Source organism: Babylonia areolata, chromosome 24, assembly GCF_041734735.1.
Source record: "Babylonia areolata isolate BAREFJ2019XMU chromosome 24, ASM4173473v1, whole genome shotgun sequence".
Lineage (NCBI taxonomy): Eukaryota > Metazoa > Mollusca > Gastropoda > Neogastropoda > Buccinidae > Babylonia > Babylonia areolata.
Genome location: NC_134899.1, coordinates 36,944,101 through 36,965,953, shown reverse-complemented (window position 1 = coordinate 36,965,953; position 21,853 = coordinate 36,944,101). Strand labels below are relative to the sequence as shown.

The 21,853-nt window shown below is 42.0% G+C and overlaps 1 protein-coding gene across 1 annotated transcript in view; it reads right to left on the bottom strand.

Annotated features, from left to right (window-relative positions):
* The window catches only part of LOC143298628 (uncharacterized), a 28,386-nt gene extending 11,558 nt beyond the window's left edge, over positions 1 to 16,828 (bottom strand). The window contains exons 1-3 of the mRNA XM_076611508.1: positions 16,573 to 16,828; positions 1,000 to 1,122; positions 312 to 490 (exon numbers count right to left, since the gene is read on the bottom strand). Coding sequence (XP_076467623.1) covers positions 312 to 490; positions 1,000 to 1,122; positions 16,573 to 16,789 — 519 coding nt within the window. The 5' untranslated portion in view covers positions 16,790 to 16,828. The remainder of the gene's footprint in view (positions 1 to 311; positions 491 to 999; positions 1,123 to 16,572) is intronic.
* Between the last annotated feature and the right edge of the window lie 5,025 nt (positions 16,829 to 21,853).

Sequence of the window (21,853 nt, the reverse complement as noted above, 5' to 3'; positions counted from 1 at the left end):
TTTCAACGTCACCCCTTTTTTCTTTACCACTACCACTAAAAATGATTATTAGAATCAGCACTATGCATATTCTCTGTCACACTGAGCACTGGATTAGAGGATACATATGTATATACATCCATTTTCCTCATTTTCTTCTTTTGTGTGTGGCCGAAGTTGCACTTATTCCATGGAACATCAGCTGCTTTTCTTATCTTTATTAGTAAGAATGAATGTATCGCATGCATGCAAGCATACATTGTTATTTCCGCCATGCACCACGCTGAGATGAAAATCCAAATGTTTTAAAAATTGTCTTGACGGGCTCTTACCTTGATTTGAACGTGGTCATTGGCCACCACACGAAAGAAGTTAGGATGCAGTTCTTTGTCGCTTAGCTCCTTCCCTGTGGCCGAGCCACTGATCTGAACCAGTCGCTGATTGGCTGGCAGGTAACCAATCAAACGGGACACCACCGAGGCCTCTGCAGTTGCATCCGGACCAAGCATTCCTGGAGAAAAGGAGATGAACTTGGCACGAGATCGATAAGAGATTTCCACTTCCTCCAGAGAAAGAAATACCTTTCTCTTTTGCCGTCTCATGCACACATACATATTTTTGGCTTATACCACATTAGTGAACAGACGTTCAATCATTTATCAACCCTCCTCACTCACATCCTCTCCCCCAACACTACACTGCACACACCTATGATTGATGTCAAAACTGAATAATGAAAATCAAAGGTACTTTTGATTTTAAACCATCATTTTATCCCTTTTAACTTCGTTTTAAAGGGTGCAGCGGTCACCATTTTTTCATCTGAAAACATGCAAGGCCCTCACACACTCGCCCATCCCCGACCACCACACACATACTCTACATGATGTCAAGATGACCAAAAACATGAACGGTCCCAAACCAAACTTGGTGAATGGAAACAGGAATTGTGGAATGGATGGATGAGAGAAGACTGAATAACTACATAAACAAAAAAACACAGATCCCAAACTTCCTTACCAAACAACAAGGGTTGTTGCTGTTGCACAGACGAATCCTGACCCACACGGTACTTCTGGAGCAGTCTCACGGCGCCTTGGGCTGCTTTAGCAGGAAGTCTGCACGTGCGGTACGCTTCCAGCCCTTACCGAATGAATGGATATGAATACGCATTTACACCAACAACATACACATACGAAACAAAAAACAGCACGGCCATACATAAAACCAACATTCATTCCCCTCAGGATAAAAAACCAAAAACGAAGAAAACGCACTATGACACGGAAGTAACACCGTTGTCAGCTATGTTTTCCACTTGCACGTGGTAATTAAATTTTCACCTTAGCTTCCTAAAACGCACCTGATGAAGTTTCGACGCCAGTGTCCGTTTATTTGCTTATTTATTTATTTATTATTTTAATGTGTGTGTGAAAGGAATGTATCAGCTGTTGAATCGTTGCGCCGAAAGCATATTGTCTGCTTTTTCAAAGAAAATTCTTATGTCACAGTTTTCAAACTGGGGCAAAACGCCTACAAGGTGTTGGGGCAAGACGCCTACCATTGGGGTTTTTGCTTCTTCACACAGCGTTTCGCCCCCTGCGATTTGGCAAACAAAAGTGAACTCTTCGCTTATGCTTCTTTCTGACCAAGTATTTTGCTTGATAAATTTTAAGTATCATCTCTGCTTTTGCATCTTTTTTTTATTCGCCAGAGAGAGAGAGAGAGAGAGAGAGAGAGAGCAGAAATGTTTTTATGTACGTAGGCATTGGGTCGGGAAGGGGTCAAAACAAAGATTCATTCGTGTACACCCTGCGCACAAATGAGTTGTTAACGATGAAAATCACGCTTTAAATTCATTACATGTATACTCCCGCACACACACGTATACTTGAACAACATGTAAAACCAATGATGAACCAAAGCTGTCAAAGGGCAAATACAAGAAGTACAATAATAAACATGTTATAAATACAGCCTCGTTGCCATGAGCAGAAGAACATCAAACTACATTAACTGAAGTGAAAATTCATAATACCCAGTAAAAAAAAAAAAAAAAAAAAATCATCTCTGGCATCCTAGTTTATTCTTTTCTCTTGTTGATAGCATGAAAAACTGATCTTGATACATTAAACAAGTTGGTATTATTTGTTGCTCCGAGTAGCTCGGAAAATGCTACATCGAAAGAACCATTAAGAAATCTCATAGTCAAGTCTTTGTACAAAACAATCAAATGAGAAATGGAACTCATTCATCGTGATGGTGACAATAGCTGTTGTATAAATGATATTGGTGACGGTAGTAGTCATTTTAGTATTTATTAACTGCCATACGTGGATGACAACAATGTGGCTTTAGTCACCAGGTTATCGACACTGACGACATATTTCTCTTCCCCTTTCTTTCTTTATCTATCTCTCTTATCCATCTGTCAATCTCTCTGTGTGTGTGTGTGTGTGTGTGTGTGTGTGTGTGTTCTTTATCATTCTTTCTGCAGGACTTTTTTGTTTTGTTTTGATTCTCTCTTTCTCCCCTTTCCATTAAATATCTATGTGTGTTATTGTAACTGATGTAGATTAGCAATGACAGACTGGAAGAGTGGGCCAGGCCTAAAATCTTAATCCTAGAAAAAAAAAGTTTTCAGTTCTTAAAAAGAAAGAAAGAAAGAAATGGAATTCATCTTCAACTTGTGTCTAAAAAAAAATGACATAATTTATCTTGATCGCATTCACTGTAACATTTATCTGTTTATTGTTGCTTACAGTCCAGCCGACCGCACAGGGACATATCAGGACTGTCAAACCATACAAATGCTCAACCGCGTCATCGCGTAAATGCCACATCCATTAAAAAACAAACAAACAAAAACAAAACAAAACACAAAAAAAAACACGCCACGTTAAAACACAGTTCATGACACAGTATCGTAACCGTTTGATCATTCCAAGATTACAAACAAGACAGGCAAGGCCTTCAAGACTCACTTGTGATACACTTTAAAAAAATCTAATCGTTAAAATGTGTTCTGTATTTGTCATTACAAAGCTTCGGGTTAAAAGAAAAGAAAAAGAAAAAAGAAAAAAAAGTCCTGACAGCAGATTCGAACCCCGCGTGTTCGGGTGAGAAGAAACTGTCTTACCCATTACACACTATCTTGACTCCTTTACTGACGTAAAAAAATATAACATTTAAACATGCTTTTTTAAAGGGCGATAAATCGTTTGCGGTATTCGCAGTGAGAACGCTGTTTAAATCATATTATTCTGGTGTATCTTGGGCATCCAAAAAATCTGTAAGGGCAATTAAAAATTCTTTTTAAGTCCGCGGTAAAGGAGACGTGGCTATCGCCCCAAACACACTGCAACATTTACCCGTTTTCTCTGGATCTAGATAGATGTACAAGTTTAGTTACACCGGGTTGACACGGTCGATTCAATTTTTCTTTTATATTCATTCTAGTTTTAAAGTAGATATGAAAATTGAGTATTTTGTTAAACTAATAACATGCAGAGCCAAGTACAAGTACTTCTGAACGTCGTATGAAGTGAAAAGGACTTCATTTTGAGAAAAGTCAAGACTGGAAATTTTTACGTTTCATCAATTCAAGGGTATTAACTCTTAACTCTCATGGTTTGTTATTTTCAACTGTGTATTCCGACTGATTCTGTGGATATTTTTATGGCAGTTTGGGGCATAATCCAGTAAGTGACGAGGCGTTCACAAATCTTTATGGCGATATTAACATTTTTACTCGTGCACTCTTCGGTGTCGAAGTCAGAAATCAAATCTACCCAAATTAGTATACCTATTTCTGACGATGTTATGGCAGTTATGCACCAGCTCTGGTTCGACATTCTTATATTATAATTAACATTTTTACCCGTCTGCAGTACAAAACATACGTGAGAAAGTCCAAAACGGGTGAAAATGTTAATTATATATATATAAGTTTGTAAACGAACTTGGCCCGATTACAAATGTGTGTCGGATATTTCGGACGGAATGACGTGTGAACTTCGCCGTGCCAGTGTGTAAAGGAAAGTGCACGACGAGGGGTGACAACGTTTTCTGATGTACATAAATGCGGTTCAATGTTCTTCATAATACACACACTAACGGAATGAAGTTCGCACTCATGCATGAAACCACGGAATGAATGTTTGTGCGCCACACACACATAGTAGTACACACACACACACTGTCACACACACACACTGTGACGTGACACACACTGACACACACACGGACAACATGTAATCTGTCCACTACAGTGAAGTTGTGGGTGTACACTCACATGGATACAAGTTTTCCACAACCAGGCCGCACGAAAAAGCACACTCAATCAAGGTTCTCGAGGAACGGATGCTGGAGTACTTGGCACAGGCACTCGATCGTTTGGACGCAAAATACGTCTGACTTCAGCACATTATTTATGTGTGCAAATGTGTCTTTCAGAAACTTTGCAGACCCAAGCTAAGGCCTGGTTTTCCGTAAGAACGCGATTTGTTTTCCAGTTCGGGCGTGCAGCGCCTATGAGCATTATTAATGACAGGATGGCTATTCCGGAGTTTCAGCAAGTCGGTGTGTCCATCCCTAATTGGCATGACACAAAACATGGCCAGCGCAAAAGGATATCGCGGGAGCTACCGTAAAACAATTGCCAAAAACGAAATTCACACATGTTCGTTCCGTGATTTAGAAAATCCATTCAATTTCTTCAGATTAATGGACAGCGACGAGATCACACTAGTTAAATGGATGCAGGAGAAAGGACTTTTAATAAGCAGCGTCGAGTGCGAGAAATGCAATGCAAAGTGCGCTTTGCAAAGAAGAGTCCGCAAAAAAAAAAAAAAAAACGGACTAAAATGGAGATGCACACAAAGTGGCAATCATGAAATATCCATACGGAGATGGTCCTTCTTTGACCGTTCGCATTTTGCTCTGCAGGACATTCTGCTTTTTCTAAAAAAATTCCTTGATGGACACACCCTCTTGCAGAATTCTAAACAATGCGGGTTCAGTTACCACAGGAGTGGTGTGGACTGGGCCTCATTTGTTCGGGAACTCTTCAAGGAATGGGTGGCGTGCACTTTGCCGAAAATCCAATTTTCCGCAGAAGTGGAGATCGATGAGCGTATTTTTGGCCGTCGATGTAAATACAACCGTGGCATGAACAAAGGGATGCGGGTATGGATTTTCGGTTTGGTCGAGCGCCATTCTAACAAAATCGTCCTGTATCCGGTCGAAAATAGAGATAAACACACGCTCGAAGAACTGATTGTCCGGCACGTGAAACCCGGTAGTGAAATTTACTCTGACGGATGGGCAGCATATGAGGGGCTGAACGAACTGGGGTTCCAGCATTTTACAGTCTGCCATAAGACGACCTTCCAGCAGAGATATGTGCACGAGTCTGGGGTGGAGAAAACTGTGAACATTAATATGATGGTAGGGGCATGGAAACACGCGAAAGCCTATTTCAGAAGAATAAGCGGAACTCACCTTCCGCAGTTTGAAGGACACATCGCTGAAGTCATGTGGCGGAACTGGCACCGGACAGACATGTACACAAAATTCTCCGAAGTGATCAAAAGTGTGTATTCACTGTGCGCGCCTGCCAAGTATACGTACCAGACGCCACTGTTCCACACATGGTCTGCCGCGGAAGATGTGGAACGGAGTACGGTCATACGGGAGGACAATGACGATGAAGGTGCACTGCCCACCCAGCCTGAGTCAACACCTCAGGAGAACGTCCTGTCCGGCAGCATTGACGTGAGTGTTACAGTGAATGTGTGTGTGTGTGTGTGTGTGTGTGTGTGAGTGAGATACGTACTACACGGAGGATGTTATATGTCCGGAACAGGTGTAATAGTTGTGTACGTCATTCCCATTTCTGATCCAAAACAAACAGACGTGTTACTGACAAACATTTACTTCAGGCTGAAAGTGAACTTCACTCCGTCAGAAAAAATCTGTCGTATAACCATCAGTGAACGTAACTGTGAGGTATAATATGTCTGTTTTCACACAAACTGCCACTGAAGCTGTTAAGGACGATGTGTTGGTGTCATTGCAGGAACGCCCCATGTGTTCTGCGGCCAGTGAGCGCAGTCTTATGATGCCAGAACTCTCTCCTGTTCACCTGTCTGGACGCCGTGTCCACGGTAATTGTTATTTTCCAGTCATAAGCGACTGCGCTGCTTTCTTCGGCGACTCCTTGTAATGCACACTTGCATTTTATGTACGATCGTCTGGCGAACTCATCTTTGCTTATCTGATTTACTGTCCGAAGTGGTTTATGTATGTTTAACAGGCGGATGGAAGCCCTCCCCCGCCCACACTGTCCCCACAATGGCCTTCCTCGCCACAGCCCGGGCCATCGACACTGACACCAGTGCACAGCACCCCCCCAACCCGGTAAGATGTGTATTTCGATTGACCTGTTACCTCAGTGGCAGAAACACACTGATAGAAACCATGAATACGGCACCATGCGTGCTTACTGAAAGAGCCGCACAATCATGTGTACGTACATCTATGAAACGGAATGAATCAATATTTCCACATATACCACAAAGTACATATACATTAGTGTTTGTGAATTGTATGAAACTTGTCATACTTGTATTGTTTACAGTGAATAGTTCTTGTTCATTGAAATGTGATTATTTCGAAACTGTACACTGTGATGTATGTCTTCATGATTTTACGTGACAATGGGTTTCGTGAACGTCAGCTGCGCAATGGGGTGTAGCCTATGTTTGTAAGTTAGATGGTGTTGTGTGTTGGTGTCATTAAGTATGCCTGTACATCAGTGTTATTATTGCAGAACTTTGACCTCTACCTTAGTGAGCTGGACACCGACGATGGTGAGGAGGTGCCCTCGGCATCCTCGCCACATGCACCACTTCAGACAATGGCAGAATGGCTTTCGGAATCGGTATGTATATATTTCCTATATATTTATGCAAAGCCAAATGTATACTGTTCTTCAGTTGAACATGCGTGTACAGTCTTGCCGGGTGTTTGTGTGTTGCCTTATTCACTGTCATGCATGTTATCAGTGATGTGTACCTTCATACATGAGATGATTATTAACACGCCGTTATACTGACTCATTGCCTCCACACGTGCAGACATGGGCCAAGCAAACTAGACAGCGCATCACACAAATGGACGCCCGACTGGGCCTAGACAATGTGGACAGTGACGACAACTTCGCCCCCCCCCCCCCCCCCCCCCAACCAAGAAACGGACTCGTCAAGTGCTGAAATGTCCATCGGAATGGAAGCCAGCCCCAGCGAGACACCAGCACTGAAGACTGTCCGTCCATCACTGTATATATTGTACATACTGTAAGTACCATTTCATATATTTCATGTTCATAGCTTCTCACGCCAAGGCAGAAAACCAATGGGTCCCAGTAATAAACGCGTGAATATACACGCTGAAATGTCTCTTATTCTCCATGTACTATTCTTTCCGTAATATATGCACATCTGTCATTAACACTGGGATGCCTACGTTGCAATTTACAAACATATTCGACACGGATGCACCGCGTTACCTCGAAAGCCACGGGAGCTGATTGTTTGGCATCGCACGTGCATGTGTAAACTACACGTAGAAGTCAATTTTCATGTGTGGGATGTCACGATGGTGAAATCGCATGAGCACGTGCGTTCATATGTTCTATGTGACTGGAGTACGGAATCTGTGCCCCCATGCACTAGGCCTACGTTTGTGTCCACTTCAGTCTGTTGGCATCATGTCCAACCAGTCGGCACCGCCCAGTGATGTTTCGGAGCGTCGGCGCCGTCGCAACGCGCACATTTGCCGACTGTGGAATGGTATCGCTGATATCATAGGTCCGGCAACACGCTGGCCACACAGAATCCGACGGTTGTTCTGGACTAAGAACATTGTGCACTTCGACAGAATTTTAGTATGCGCATTCTTTTACGAAAACGGCCTCAATCCGGTAATTTTTATGGAATGGGCAGAACTGCTGGGGTTGTGTCGCGACGTGGCAGCTAAACGACACATGGAAAGCCTTTTCAGATGTTTTGAAGGAGGATGGTACGGACGCGCGCTGTACGCCTACAACGTCACACATAACCAGTACCGCTACCTGGAAGGCACTGTGCGACATTACGTACATCGGAGCCCGCGCCAATGATCATAGTGTCGGTAAGTACAATGGCAAAACTTGTGATGCACTTGTTGTCACACTCGCGTGAACTAACACACTTCATTCCGTGTACACTTACCGCTTTTTTACGCAGCACAGCGCTGAAGATTTTTCTGAACGGGTGATTTCGAACTGACCCATGGGTCACATTTTTTCTTTCACTTTGCGTATCCCCCATTCTTTCCAAGCCCCTTGCTAGGTGCATGGAATGCCCCAAAAAGCATCCCTTTTTAGACACCTTTCTAATCTCGACAAGTTCGTTTTAAAATCCTCTACTAAAGTCGACAAACTTACATATATAATAATTATTAACATTTTCACCCGTTTTGGACTTTCTCACGTATGGTTTGTACTGCAGACGGGTAAAAATGTTAATTATAATATAAGAATGTCGAACCAGATATGGTGCACAACTTCGTCACAAGCCGGTATACCCATTTGGGTGGACTTGATTTCTGACTTCAACATCGAAGACTGCACGGGTAAAAATGTTAATATTGCCATCTTTATCAGAATAAATATTTAACGGTATCCTTCTCCAACTTTCCATCACATGTTATCGTGTATTGTCGATTGAATACATGATTGAACGGGCAGGTCAACAACTTGAAACAAAATGGCGTCATTCGCGTTCGCGAAGAATATGAGCACGCGCTTTGAATATGTATAAATATGTGTACGCAACTGATTTTTGCCCATGACCTTCAGGGCTCAGCCAATAGATCTATAAAGTCTACTCGTCGTATTGCTTTTAGTATTTTCCGAAAAAGACCACTTGGGCGAATGAACATAGTGAAAGTGCTGTACACTGAGAGTAAAACAGACAAGCTTTTTATGTACTGAGTATAATTTCAAAATGTAATGTTTAAGATGAGAAAGATCAGTTTAAAGCAAATTAAGCCCCCTAGCATTAATTACAGATTCCCCCCCACCTTTTTTTTTTTTTTTAACTATCTGCACCAAAGACATGCAAAGTAAATACAACTTCCATGTTCAGGAAAAGAAGTTCCTGTTTGAACAAAAAATGATAAAAATGACTGCTCTTGTTGTGTCAGAATATCAGATCAAAGTGCCAAGTTTAGAGAATAAAAAAAAAAAAACAAAAAAAAACAACTAAATTCAGTTTGCATATAATTTGGCTTTTTTTGTGCCCCATCCCAGAGGTGCAATATTGTTTTAAACAAGAAGACTGGAAAGAACTGAACTTTTTCTATTTTTTATGCCAAATTTGTGTCAAGGTATTTGCAGAGAAAATGGCAATGTTAAAGTTTACCACACAGACACACACACAGACAACCGAACACAGGGTTAAAACATAGACTCACTTTAGTTTACACAAGTGAGTCAAAAACAGTAAGAAAGGGTAAAAAATACTTCAAAACCAAACAAACTATACATAAAAAAATGCCATACTGGCAAATAACACTGCATAATGGACAGTTAGTACCCATCCCAGTGTTAACAATTTCACCAACTTGGCAGAAAAATGAGACGACAGTGAAGGAAGAAAAAAAAAGCAAAAATAAAGAGAGCAACAGAAAAGAGGAAATACGTGGAGAACTTTAACAATGGCATCATCTCTCTGGAGTAGTGGTGACAGAGGGTGGACATCGTCAGATCAAATCAAATTATGGTGCTCAGAGCCTAGCCGACCACTATGGCCATCTCAAGGCTGTCGCCACGTCAGCACCTTCAAGTCACTTTTCTTGTGTAAACTAGTCATTTCATGAAATAACGTAACAGCAGCAATTTGTTTCAGCACATTGATTTGCTTTTATTTTGCATTTGCTTTTGTTCGTTTAAGTTTATAAGATAAAAATTATATCTGTATCACATGAATAGCTGTCTGATATCATGGCCGGTCAAGCACAATTTATACCTCATTACGTTATTTGCGCTTTGACCGTCTATTTGTGAAGAACGTGCCTATTTGTCAGTGACTGCGTGACTCCTGTCAATTGGTGTGCGATTCAATAGTAGATTAAAACATATTCTAAGTTGCACCCGCGTTCTCTTGGCATGTTACAATTTTGGTCGTTGAACGATAGTTGGCAAAGGTAAGGATGGCATTTGAATGCAAAAAGTTTTTAACAGTTCCCTTTGCTTGTTCGCATTTGCACACTCAGTATCAACCGAAGCTGGCAGACAGACAAGAGGGTTGAAGCCTACAGACTCGACATTCTTTCTGCAGAAAGTCAGTGAAGAGCAGTACAACACGCTCCTTCACCTTGTTCGAGAAACATTTAAAGTAACAAAGCAAAAGCGGGCGCAATTGCAGAAAAATGCTGTACAACAGTACCAAAGGCGTAAGACAGATTTCTATGTTGTTTCTGATTCGTTGTATTTTCAAGGAAAGCAAATTTTGACAAAAAAAGCCATGCACGTCATGTGGTGCAGAGTACTTTCAAAGGGAATCTTGGCAGTGGAAGCAGATCCACCTGGCAGCAGATGAAGAGAACGTGCGCTGGTGTGTCTTTCGAAAGAGTCCCAACTCTGAAAATGGCATCGTCCTGTGTTTGAAAACAAGGTTACTCCGAAACCAGTCATGTCCAGTCAGGTCAAAGAGTGCTGGCAGACTAACATGCAGCTTTATGAAGCACTTTAAGAAGGAAAGCCGCAGAGACATATCTGATGTATCATTGACACTTTTTCAAGCTTTCTTATGCTTCAACTTTTCGCAAGGAAAATGAGTGCCAAAGTCGCCAAAACCCTGAAACTTCTTTCTTCCCCAGAGCATAGAGAACCAACAATTGTTCAGTGTGACCAGGGCGCCAAGTTTATAGGTAGAGTGGACAGACCTTTTCAACGGAGGGGTATAAAAGTGATCAAAAGCTATGCCTATCACCCACAGTCACAGGGAAAATGTGAAAGGTCTCAGAGAAGTGCACAGCAAGATTCACTACAAGATGAGACAACGTCAAGGCTTCAAATGAGCCCGGAATCTATTTGAGATTCAAGAAGCCATCAACAATGTCCCAGAGGAAGTGCTTGGGTACAGGTCACCTGCTCACATTATGGAGGAACGGGGGCAACGTGAGCTTGTGTCGATCAGTGAGAGAAGCATCTCAGCATTTATGCGACAGCAGGACCAAGAGCAATTCAAGGATTCGAACATTAGTCAATCAAATCAAAAACGCTTCATGAATCCACATAGAAATTAACTTATGCAATCACAGGCTCGTTGTAAACACCAACATAAAATTAATGTTGTCTCCGCAAAGGAGAGAAGGTTCTCATTAGGTACCCAAGAGATGGCAGCAGACGTGTGCCACATAGAAGATACACATGCAAAGGTGTAATGAGTGAAAGAAACCTGGCTCGAGACAAGTTCAAGGTGGGGTTTGAGAAACCGGACGGAAAAAACAAAGGACAACCAGCTGACTTCTGTGCCAAACATGATCGGAGTCACAATACAAAAAGAGAAATAAGCAGCAAAGAGAAGAGTAAGTGAAGAGCATAAAAGGGGTTTGCATCGACAAAAGTATGCCATCCCAGTGAGCCAAGGTACAACTGGAAAGCGCCCAAAATAAAGGTGCTTCTGGACCCAAATGAGCCAACCGGTAGATGCCATTTTCAATCTGTCGCACCAGCTTTCCCTGTTTGGCATAAACAGGAACCCCTAAGCGCTTTGCCAAGAAGTCGTTGAACATTTTGCTCAACATCCTGATGCATACAATGAGTTCATTGTTGGAAATCCAGTAATATACAGCAGTGACATGAGACACAGAGACTGGCATCGTCTCTTTAATCCTGAACAAGCCACACAGAACACATGGACAATACGGAACACACACATGGTCTGCCTCGGTGGTTTTTCAACTGGAAATTAACAAACAATGAGGCCTGGAGATGAAATGATAAATAGTAAAGAGTGGTAACTCTCTCCATTCACAAGGTACACAATTTCAAGTCAGTGCTGCTTCACCTGTGTGCTAGCTGAATCGGTAGCGTAAGCAGCACTGACTTGAAATTGTGTATCTTGTGAATGGAGAGTTACCACTCTTTACTATTGTTAATCATTTGATCTCCAGGCCTCACTGTTAATTTCCAGTTGAAAAACCACCGAGGCAACCATGTGTTTGTTCTCTATTGTCCATGTGTTCTGTGTGGCTTGTTCAGGATTAATGAGGCTATGCCAGTCTTGAATAAAAGCTAATTTGTGTTTGCGCATTTCTTCTGTCTTTGCTGCTGTGTGCACGTAGATGATCGGTATAAGGACAGGCCCGACGTTTTCCTTCTGAGGAAGTGTCTGGGTTTGTTCCAATGTACCTTTTATTTACTTGTGTGCTAGCTGAATCGGTAGCGTAAGCAGCACTAACTTGAAATTGTGTACCTTGTGAATGGAGAGAATTACCATTCTTTACTATTTGTTAATCTTACCTTGGAGAAACAAAATAATGGCAGACAAGAAAAAGCGACCAAGAACAGCAAATTTCTTGAACTATGAATTTCAATTCTTGAAAGAAAATAATGAGAACTCGGAAACGCTTTTTGATAGATTAGGATCAATTGTGGTATCCGAAATGTTGAAGATTTGACGGGAAATCGCCAATGCTGTGAATGCCCAAGGCACCCGCATTCGGACTGTCAAACAGGTCTGAGCGAAATCAAATCAAATCATTGTGCTTAGAGCCTCACCGACCACTAAGGCCATCTCAAGGCTATCACCACATTAACATCTACTTCAAGGGTAAAAAAGTATAAAAAACAAACAACAACAACAACAAAATAACCAAACAAACACAACAAATAAAACTAATCACCGCTTCAATCTTTTTACTCAAAAGAGGTTGGGTTTTTTTGTGTTTTTTTAAAATCTTCCAGAGTTTAAAACATTCAAATCAGATTTAAAATATTCACCTCTTTTAAGAAGAGGTCTGAGCCCCGGCAGAAAGGTGGTGCTGATCATGAATAAAGAAAAGAATCCCCTATCCCCACCCCGTCAGGCAGTGAAGAGAAACCATGGTGGGTGAAAGGAGTGATGTAATGGGAGAAAACACTGTCATCTGTGGAATACATGGTAAGATTCCGAATGTGAAGTTGTCACCGTGCATGATTTGTTTTCGTTTACATGGCACTGAAGGAGTGGACAGGATAAATCAGTGTGTACATAAAACCCCCGACATTTTTCTAATGTAAAGGACAGTTATCTTCTGTGGCTGTACATATGTATGTGTATATACATACAATATTTTCATATTGTGAAATGTTTGTGGTGTGTATCATTTGTATAAATTGTCCTGGACTCAAGAATAATAATAAATAAAAATGTACTCTGCTGTTTTCAGAAGGTGGAGAATGGGTGGTGCTGCCAGAATGGAAAGCTGTGGCTGTGAAGTATAATCTTTACAACGCAGAGGGTCAAGTTAACTTGATGAAAGACCAAAATGAACTGATCTTGTTTTCATTGAATAAAATAAACACACATGTTACATGTAAAATTAATGTGCTAGCAGATTGTGTATGCGTTTCATCATTTAGTTCATGATAGCAAAAGTATGTGAAGGTAATGAACACACATGAACAAGTATTATGTTTGAAAAATAAAACAACTTCATACAAACAGGAATTCAATTCCCTCAGAGACAGCAATCATACTTATGATCACTGCATTAATCCTGTGAAATGTACAATTTGTACAGCGAATTATATTTTTGGGTAACAAAAACGTGTTCCCCCTTTGTATATGACTGAGAAACAACGGAGTCATTAAAAAAAATATCATTAAAGAACTTGATATTGCGGTTTAAAGTTCTGAACACACACGTCTTGTTTTATCATGTTATATATAACTGGACTCAAAGTATCACTTTGATTCTATGTTGTGTGACATACTACAGGAAATAAAGTATTTATCTGTACATTTTGTAACAGAATACATCTAGACCACAACAGCTCAATCATCTTTTGGATATACCCCTGTGTATCCTTACGCAAAGAGCTTTTTGGTTGAAGAAGGTAAAGCAGAATAGTGCAACGTGTACAACATTGCTATTCGTCTCAGTACCCCCCGCAAAATGTCCAATGGTTTTTCTTTATAACACAGTTTGTGATGCAGTTTTTTCCCATCATTCAATAATCACGGAAAAACAAAAGTCCCAAATCTGCTACTTTTCTATTGTGCCTCAACTGGTCAAAAGAATATTGGAGATCATTGCATGAGAGAGGCACAGGAAGTGGTAAAAGATTTCATATGGCGTTCAAAATATATTTCTTAAGACACTGACAGACCGAATTTACCAATAATCATACGTAATTCTATTTAGCAATTATAAGACGAGCGAGAGGTTGCAAGGCCACCCCGTGAAGTACAAACTGTCCCAGCCAACAAAAGGACAGCTGAAGAGGAGCTTCGTACACCAGAGCAGGATCCTAGAACGGCAACATCAAGATATCCTTGACCATGCCCCCAAAAATGATACCCCGGTGTCTTGCCGTCCCTGCCTGGAGTGAAGGAACCCCTCCCCTCATCCAGTGCAGCATTCCTGGTGTTGGCTCCACAGATTCTCAAAGCGGCCCTGAAAGAAAGTCCCTCCCCCGTGAACAAATCCACACCCAGTTCCTCAAAGAATTCTGGACTCATGTCTACACCGACGGCTCTGCAGCAGATGCCATTCGGAACGGAGGAGCAGGAGTCTATGTTCAGTATCCAGGCGGCAGAGAAGAAAAGATCTGCCTCGCTACCGGTCTGTACTCCACTAATTACAGAGCCGAAGCAGAAGCCTTGAAAACAGCAGCAGTCTACGTCGAGGTCAGCCCCTACGCCAGCCACAACATTGTCTTCCTGACCGACGCCCTGTCCATCTTGCAGGCCCTTTGGTCCAACAGAGATCCAGAACTCGACGATCTGTCCTCCTCCCTCTGCACAAGTCACACAGTCACCCTGCAGTGGATTCCCTCCCACTGCAAGGTGCTTGGCAACAAAACTGCTGACTCCCTAGCAAAGGAAGGCACTATGAAAAAGCGGATGGACAGGTCTACCAGCTTCTCTGAATCCAGGACTATCATTAAGGCCAAGTTGCAGAACAAATGGAAGCAGCAGCATCCACGGCACAACAGAGCACATCCGTACTACCTGCTGACTCGTCGAAAGCAGGTAGCCATTTTCAGGCTCAGGACAGGCCACAACCGCCTGAAACACCAAATATACGCGAAACTCCGTATCGGCGACACAGCAGTGCCCCTGCAGAACAGGCAGCCAGACAACAGAACATCTGCTGCAGTCCCACCCGCTCCACCAAGCGCTTCGAGAGAAAACCTGGCCCGACCCAATCCCAGCGGCCTGGAATCTCTACAGAGGACTGGAGGGATGTACTGCAGCCTTCGTCGAGGAGACGGGGGAATCCATCTGATAAATGACGAACGAGACAACAACAATAAGACAAGAATGAACAGTAAATTTTCTTCCAAAGATGGGAGATTTTTCATGTTTTAAATAATCAACAGAAATATGAAGAGAAAGAAAATGTCATTTAAATGTTATATATTCATTAATTCCAACTGTAAGTGGGGAATTATTAAGTTGAACTGTTGTAAAAGCACATCATGAAATCATCAGCCCAGAACAATTTAAAGATGACAATCGACACACACACACATTTAAGAGAAATATGCATTTTTGATAGAACAGCAGAATAGGGGCAGTTCATGATCACGCCGTGATTTCATACGAACGCAAAATTTGTCTTAAAGACATTTTACACCAGAAAATTTTCAATGAAAAAACAAACTGTTATTTTCAGGCTGTGGTGAACCATCAGTGCCACGAAGCGGACGGGAACAGAACATGGGACTGAATATGAATTCATTCAAGCCCATCGAAAGGTGTCCCACGCTGACCGGCCGAGAGGACCCATGGAGTGGGGGGACACCCCTGTTGAAACTGTTGTTTGTTCGACGATGCATAATGCTTCATCTATTGTTAGAGGTGAGAATGAGTGTGCGTGAGTGAATTTTTTGTTGTTGTTGTTGTTGTAATTATATGCTCTGGGGAAATTCCTTGCGTGTGTGTGTGTGATTTTTTTTTTTTTTTTTTTGCTGTGAAGAGTGAGAAACTCAATTCCCCAGGACAAACTGACCACCGTTGGGGACAGACAGGTGGGACACTGGCTGGAAAACATCAGTGTACGCTTCGCCAACGACCTGACAAAATCAAGCAGCTACCGTTGCACGAGTGAAGCGGGACAGACAGGCAAATCAAATCAAATCATGATGCTTGGAGCCTCGCCGACCACAAAGGCCATCTCAAGGCTATCGCCACGTTAGCATCTACTTCGTCAAGGGTAAAAAGAAAAAAAAAAGTAAACAGACAGGAAGCGTACTTTGTCGAGAGGACAGACTTTCAGACATACGCATGAGAGACACCACTCTGACAGACGACAGAGAAGACTCCGACTCACCAATCGTGACGCCAGGAATATACCCAGCAGTGTTGACGGCGTCCACAAACCAGACGAGTGCCATGAGTTCCTGCAGGCTGAGCAGACTGAAGTTCCCGCACTGCCCTCCCCGCAACTCGTTCATCCGCACCATCACCGCCAGGATCACGTTCCCGCCGCTCACTGCCAGGCTGTCCTCCTCGCCCGAAGCCTGCCCCGCGACCTCTGGCGGCGCCATCACCGCCAGGCCAGCCACACACAGCAGGCGTACCACCGTCGCCCTACTCCTCCATTAACACCCACCGTCTTGATTATACTACAGTTTTTTTCTTTTTAAATCAAATGTTGTATCCTTGTCCTTCTGAACAACAGCACTTACCTTTATGGTTGTGTACGTTTAGTATCGTTGCCTTACTTAACAACAGCACTTACCGTTATGGTTGTGTAAGTGTAGTCATTTAAACACAGTGTCATCGCCTACTTCTTAATAATGACATATATACCGCCATGATAATAAATTAGTCTTTTCATTAAATGGAGTATCATTGCCCTTCTCCTTAATAACAGCACCTAACACCATGACTATGTACATGTAGCCTTTTAAATGTTGTACCACTGCCCTACTTATGAGCATGTACCGTAATAACTGTACACATTAGAGTCTTTTGAATGTAGTTCCATCTCCCTACTTAATTATATCAAATACCGCCATGTATGTCTTTTAAATGCAGTTTCACCGCCCTTCTTAACACCACCTACATCATTTTGGATGGCGAACTGGTCGATTTGAAATCCGTGTTTGTTGCACTCCACAATGTGGCAATTATCTCTTATCCGATTTTAAAGCCTTGAATATTACATACTGGCAGAACTGTTGAAATTCCTTCTTTAAATCTATGCTATTAGTATTTGCTTACGTTAAACCGATTTAACGCAATTAGCAATTTTCAGCTCCAAACTTGCTCAAGGTGATCAGTTTCATGCGAACTGAATTGTGATTACAAATTCAGCTTTCATAAGCAACACTCCAAGTTATATTCAAAAGAAAGGCTATGCTGAACCCTTTCATTTTCGATCAATCCGACGTCGGTTCAGGGATCATTCAGAAAGTATCACTGAATACCTAGCAACAAAAACAAAATTTCCCCATTTTTGGTTTGCTTGAACCCCCATGGTGTCGTCATTGCTGTTACGCTGGAATGCCATATACACGGAAACCGAAACGGAACCCCGATTCACAGTTCAGTTCAGTTATACAAGGAGGCGTCACTGCGTTCGTTCAAATTCATATTCGCTACGATTCCTGAATCCATATAAACGAAAGGGCACCAAACCGGCACAGCGATATCCCGCATTTGTCTGCTGTGATTTGAATAACGCTGAACCACTCGTAGCTCATTACAAATCAACAGTGGTCGTTGTTGCTGATTCTTTTGTTTATGAAACATCGGAAACGCGAACACACACACACACAAACACACGTAGAAAAATAATTCGCCTTATTTGTTTTAAGAGCTATTCATATTCTCACATACAGAGTAAATTAAGAAATTATCTAAAACATTTTACAAATGGTTCTGTTCTTGATGATGGAAAAGGTGGAGCAGCTGTTGTGATACCGAAATTGAACCATGAAAAAATGTATCACAAAGGTGTTTTCCTAGAAGTCTTTACAGCTTAACTAGTTGGCAGGATGTTACTAAATAAACATTTTTTTTAATGAATAAATAAATGAAATAAGTGACTGAATGAAGAAACAAACAACTGAGTAATTATAGCAGTGAATAAATAGTTTCAATTAATATTCGTAAAGGAAAACAAAAAAGATCAAGTGGGTGTGTTACTGGCTGTAAATAAATGATGACTATTTGTAAAACAAGAACAATAAATAAATGAGTAAAGAAACAGATGGATGAATCAGTCTATAACCTTTGCAGTGCATTACAATCATAAAAATCGCGCTCGCGCGCGTTTGTGTGTGTGTGTGTGTGTGTGTGTGGTGTGGTGTGGTGTGTGTGTGTGAAGCGACTGAAACCCGATTGAATGACACGGAACGAATGATAAGCCCCCAAAGGCAGCTTTCAGTCGGCTCTACCCAGGTTGGCAGACTGTTACGCAAATGACTCCGTGTTTGTGAAGCGCTTGGAGCTTGGTATCTGACCGAGGGTAGGCGCAATATAAGTGCCCATATCATCGTTATAAATAAAGCATCGTGCATACAATAAAAGTATTAAACGTATACACTCTGCAAAAAAAATGAAACAAAATAATGTATCTTTAAAAAGAAATCACAAGCGAAAACATAGATCTCAGAACTCGGAAACAATATAACAGAACTGTTGTTTCACTTCTACTACTAATTCATCTAAAACTGTAAATGACAACCAAAGAATATTTACCTCCAGATTTTTAAGCCAAGCATGGTTAATGCCACGTCTCGCTACTGGATCGAAAGTTTCCGTTCTGAACACGAGCGAACAAATCTTATGCCATTCAGACTTTGAATAGTTAACATTTGGAACGAGTCCAAGCCTGTAACTGAGGTGTGCGAGTCCAGAACTACACCCCTTTCAGAGTGGAAAGCAGGGACAAATGTTCAAAATGTTTCCAGTAAGTAAAATATTGTCCTCCTTTCCTCCCCTTTTCTCCTCTCGTGAAACATTAAAAACAAAGGTCAATTCGTACATCTCCAGCAGATACGATTATATTCTGCTGCTTGCGTCTACCGATTACAGGTACGTTTGGTCGTCAATAAATTTACTTCACACGGGGCCAAAAATGGGTAGTCGTGGACATAGTAAACATGTCAAAAGGAACGTTTCGTGAAAATGGGACAATGTCAAAATACTCCGGGGGTGCAAATCTGCTCACGGGCCAGTTTCTTCGAGGAGAAGAAATCCTCCCACCTACAGTCCATTGGACACAACTTGCCGCGACAGCTCAACCAGGACAAAGGAGCTAGCGTACAAGGCCATAGTTAGGCCCATTATGGAGCACGCCTGCACCGTTTGGGACCCGCACACCGACAATCTGACCAACAAGCTGGAGAAAACCCAGCGAAGAGCAGCCCGCTTTGTCCTGAACCGGCACAGAAACACATCCAGTGTTGCCGATGGACCTTCCATCAACAACGCCGCCGCACCAGCCGACTTGCCACGCTGTACAAGATACAGAGCGGCGGTGGCATGTGTAAAGTCTGACAGCCTTAAACCCCTGACTGCAAGCAACAGAAGAACGTACCACACAAACCAGTACCAGCGACATGCCGCACAGATTACAGAAGCTACTCCTCCCCCCCCCCCCCCCCCCACCCCCGTACCATCCGTGACTGGAATGCCCTCCAGTCCCCCTCCTTGGACACCATCCCCAAGGTCTATTTGTGGCGAAATGTTAGTCTCCTCTATTTGCACATTAAAAAAAAAAAAAAAAAATCAACTCTGAATGCAATGCTGGTGCATGAATGTTTTTGTATGTGGTAACTGATATAGGCTGGGTAGCGATCTGATTTTAAAATCTTTCAAGCGAATGGGGCATTATTCTCTTCCTGGGACACACAATGTTAACAAAAGCGTGTAAGCTGACTGCACGTCGACAAAAAGATTATTCGACCTACCCCCCCTTTCCTTTGATCACAAGTCTACGGCTTTACTACCACCAAAAACGAATGGCTACGTCGTCTATTCCCGTGAACAACATTGTGTCGCTTCGCCGCGACAGCCACACATTTCCAGACCTTTGAACACTGAAAGAATAATGACGTGCTTTACTCCGTGTGTATAGGGAGTCAGGGTGTGTGTGTGTGTGTGTGTGTGATCTGAAATGTCCCCCGGGGAACGTCCCCCACCCATGCTGGTTCGCCCCCCCCCCCTTCCCCCAACCAAAACAAAAAGTTTGATACGCTCCTTCCACGTACGGTTGCAACATTAGGTGTGTGTAGGGTGTGTGTGTGTGTGTGTGTGTAGTCACATTCTGGTGTGTGTATGTAACATAGATGTAATGTTTTATGTTAACAAAAGCGTTTTTGTAAAGCACCTAGAGCAGATTTCTGGATAGTGTGCTATATAACTATCCATTATTATTATTATTATTATTAAATACTTCAAAAGATTCAGAGACAGCAACATCCAGTGAAGACTATTGATACCCCAGAAATTTTTTTTTTTAATCTAACTGTAGCTAATACTTTTTTTTTTTAATGTAGCCACGTGAGCAACCTGTGGTGGAATGCAGAATGCGATAAGGCACCAGTAAGAAAAAGTCATCAAATAACATTTATGATCGAAAAGTTGGAAATCACAAAAATACTAACGACGCAGACTAATCCAAAGAAAAACAAACACATTTGGCACGTTTTTGAAAACAAAATTTACAATGATTACACTGAAAACGTGCAGAAATATTTAAACATTGTGAAGAGTCAAATACAGCTCCCAGATTATCCCATCTCGAAACAAAATAATAAATTCCCTTCTTCGGAAGAAAGTTCTAAGCTTTTGCTGATTTGTGTTCTTTCAATTTCTTATTAAGTAGATTAGACGGATTATCACAGGTACAGATGACATTTAGATAAGACAGAAATCTGATATTTACAAAGAACCTATTGATTTTTATGATAACGATCACAACAGCTCTTCAGTAACGAAACATGAAATAAAAGATATGTAATACTAATTATATATTCAATGCAAAACAAGAAAACTTCGGTTGGAACTCATGCAGTTCAAACTAAGTGATCAGGCATCTATCCGATAAAATGGGTCAACATTTTCTTCAATACATTAAAAAAAAAAAAAGGTGGAATACAAGCTGGCCTCGAATGAGTCCCGAGGTCATTTGAGGTTAGTCAACTGAAGATCGACCCACCCCCTATTTGGAAATTGTTGTGCTACTGTCCGTTTAATCAACATCTCTCTCTCTCTAGATAGGCTATATATATATATATATATAGAGAGAGAGAGAGAGAGAGACGGGGGGTGGGGGTGGTGGGGGGGGGGGGGCGTGTGACTATAAGCATGCAAATACATAAAACCACAAACATATCTTTTAAACATCTGAAACTGCATACAATAAATCAACGAAGAGAGAGAGAGAGAGGGGGGGGGGGATTATTTTTCAATGCAACTCTGTGTATGCATGCGCGCGTCTGTGTCTGTGAAATGGTGTGGGGGTGGGGGTGGGGGGGAGAGAGAGAGAGATGTGTATGGGGAGGGGCAGGGGGTGTTTTCAGTTTTAACTGCTTGATAGTGCACACTCGCATGTGTATGTGAGAGGAAGAGAGAGTGGGGGAGAGAGAGGGAGAAAG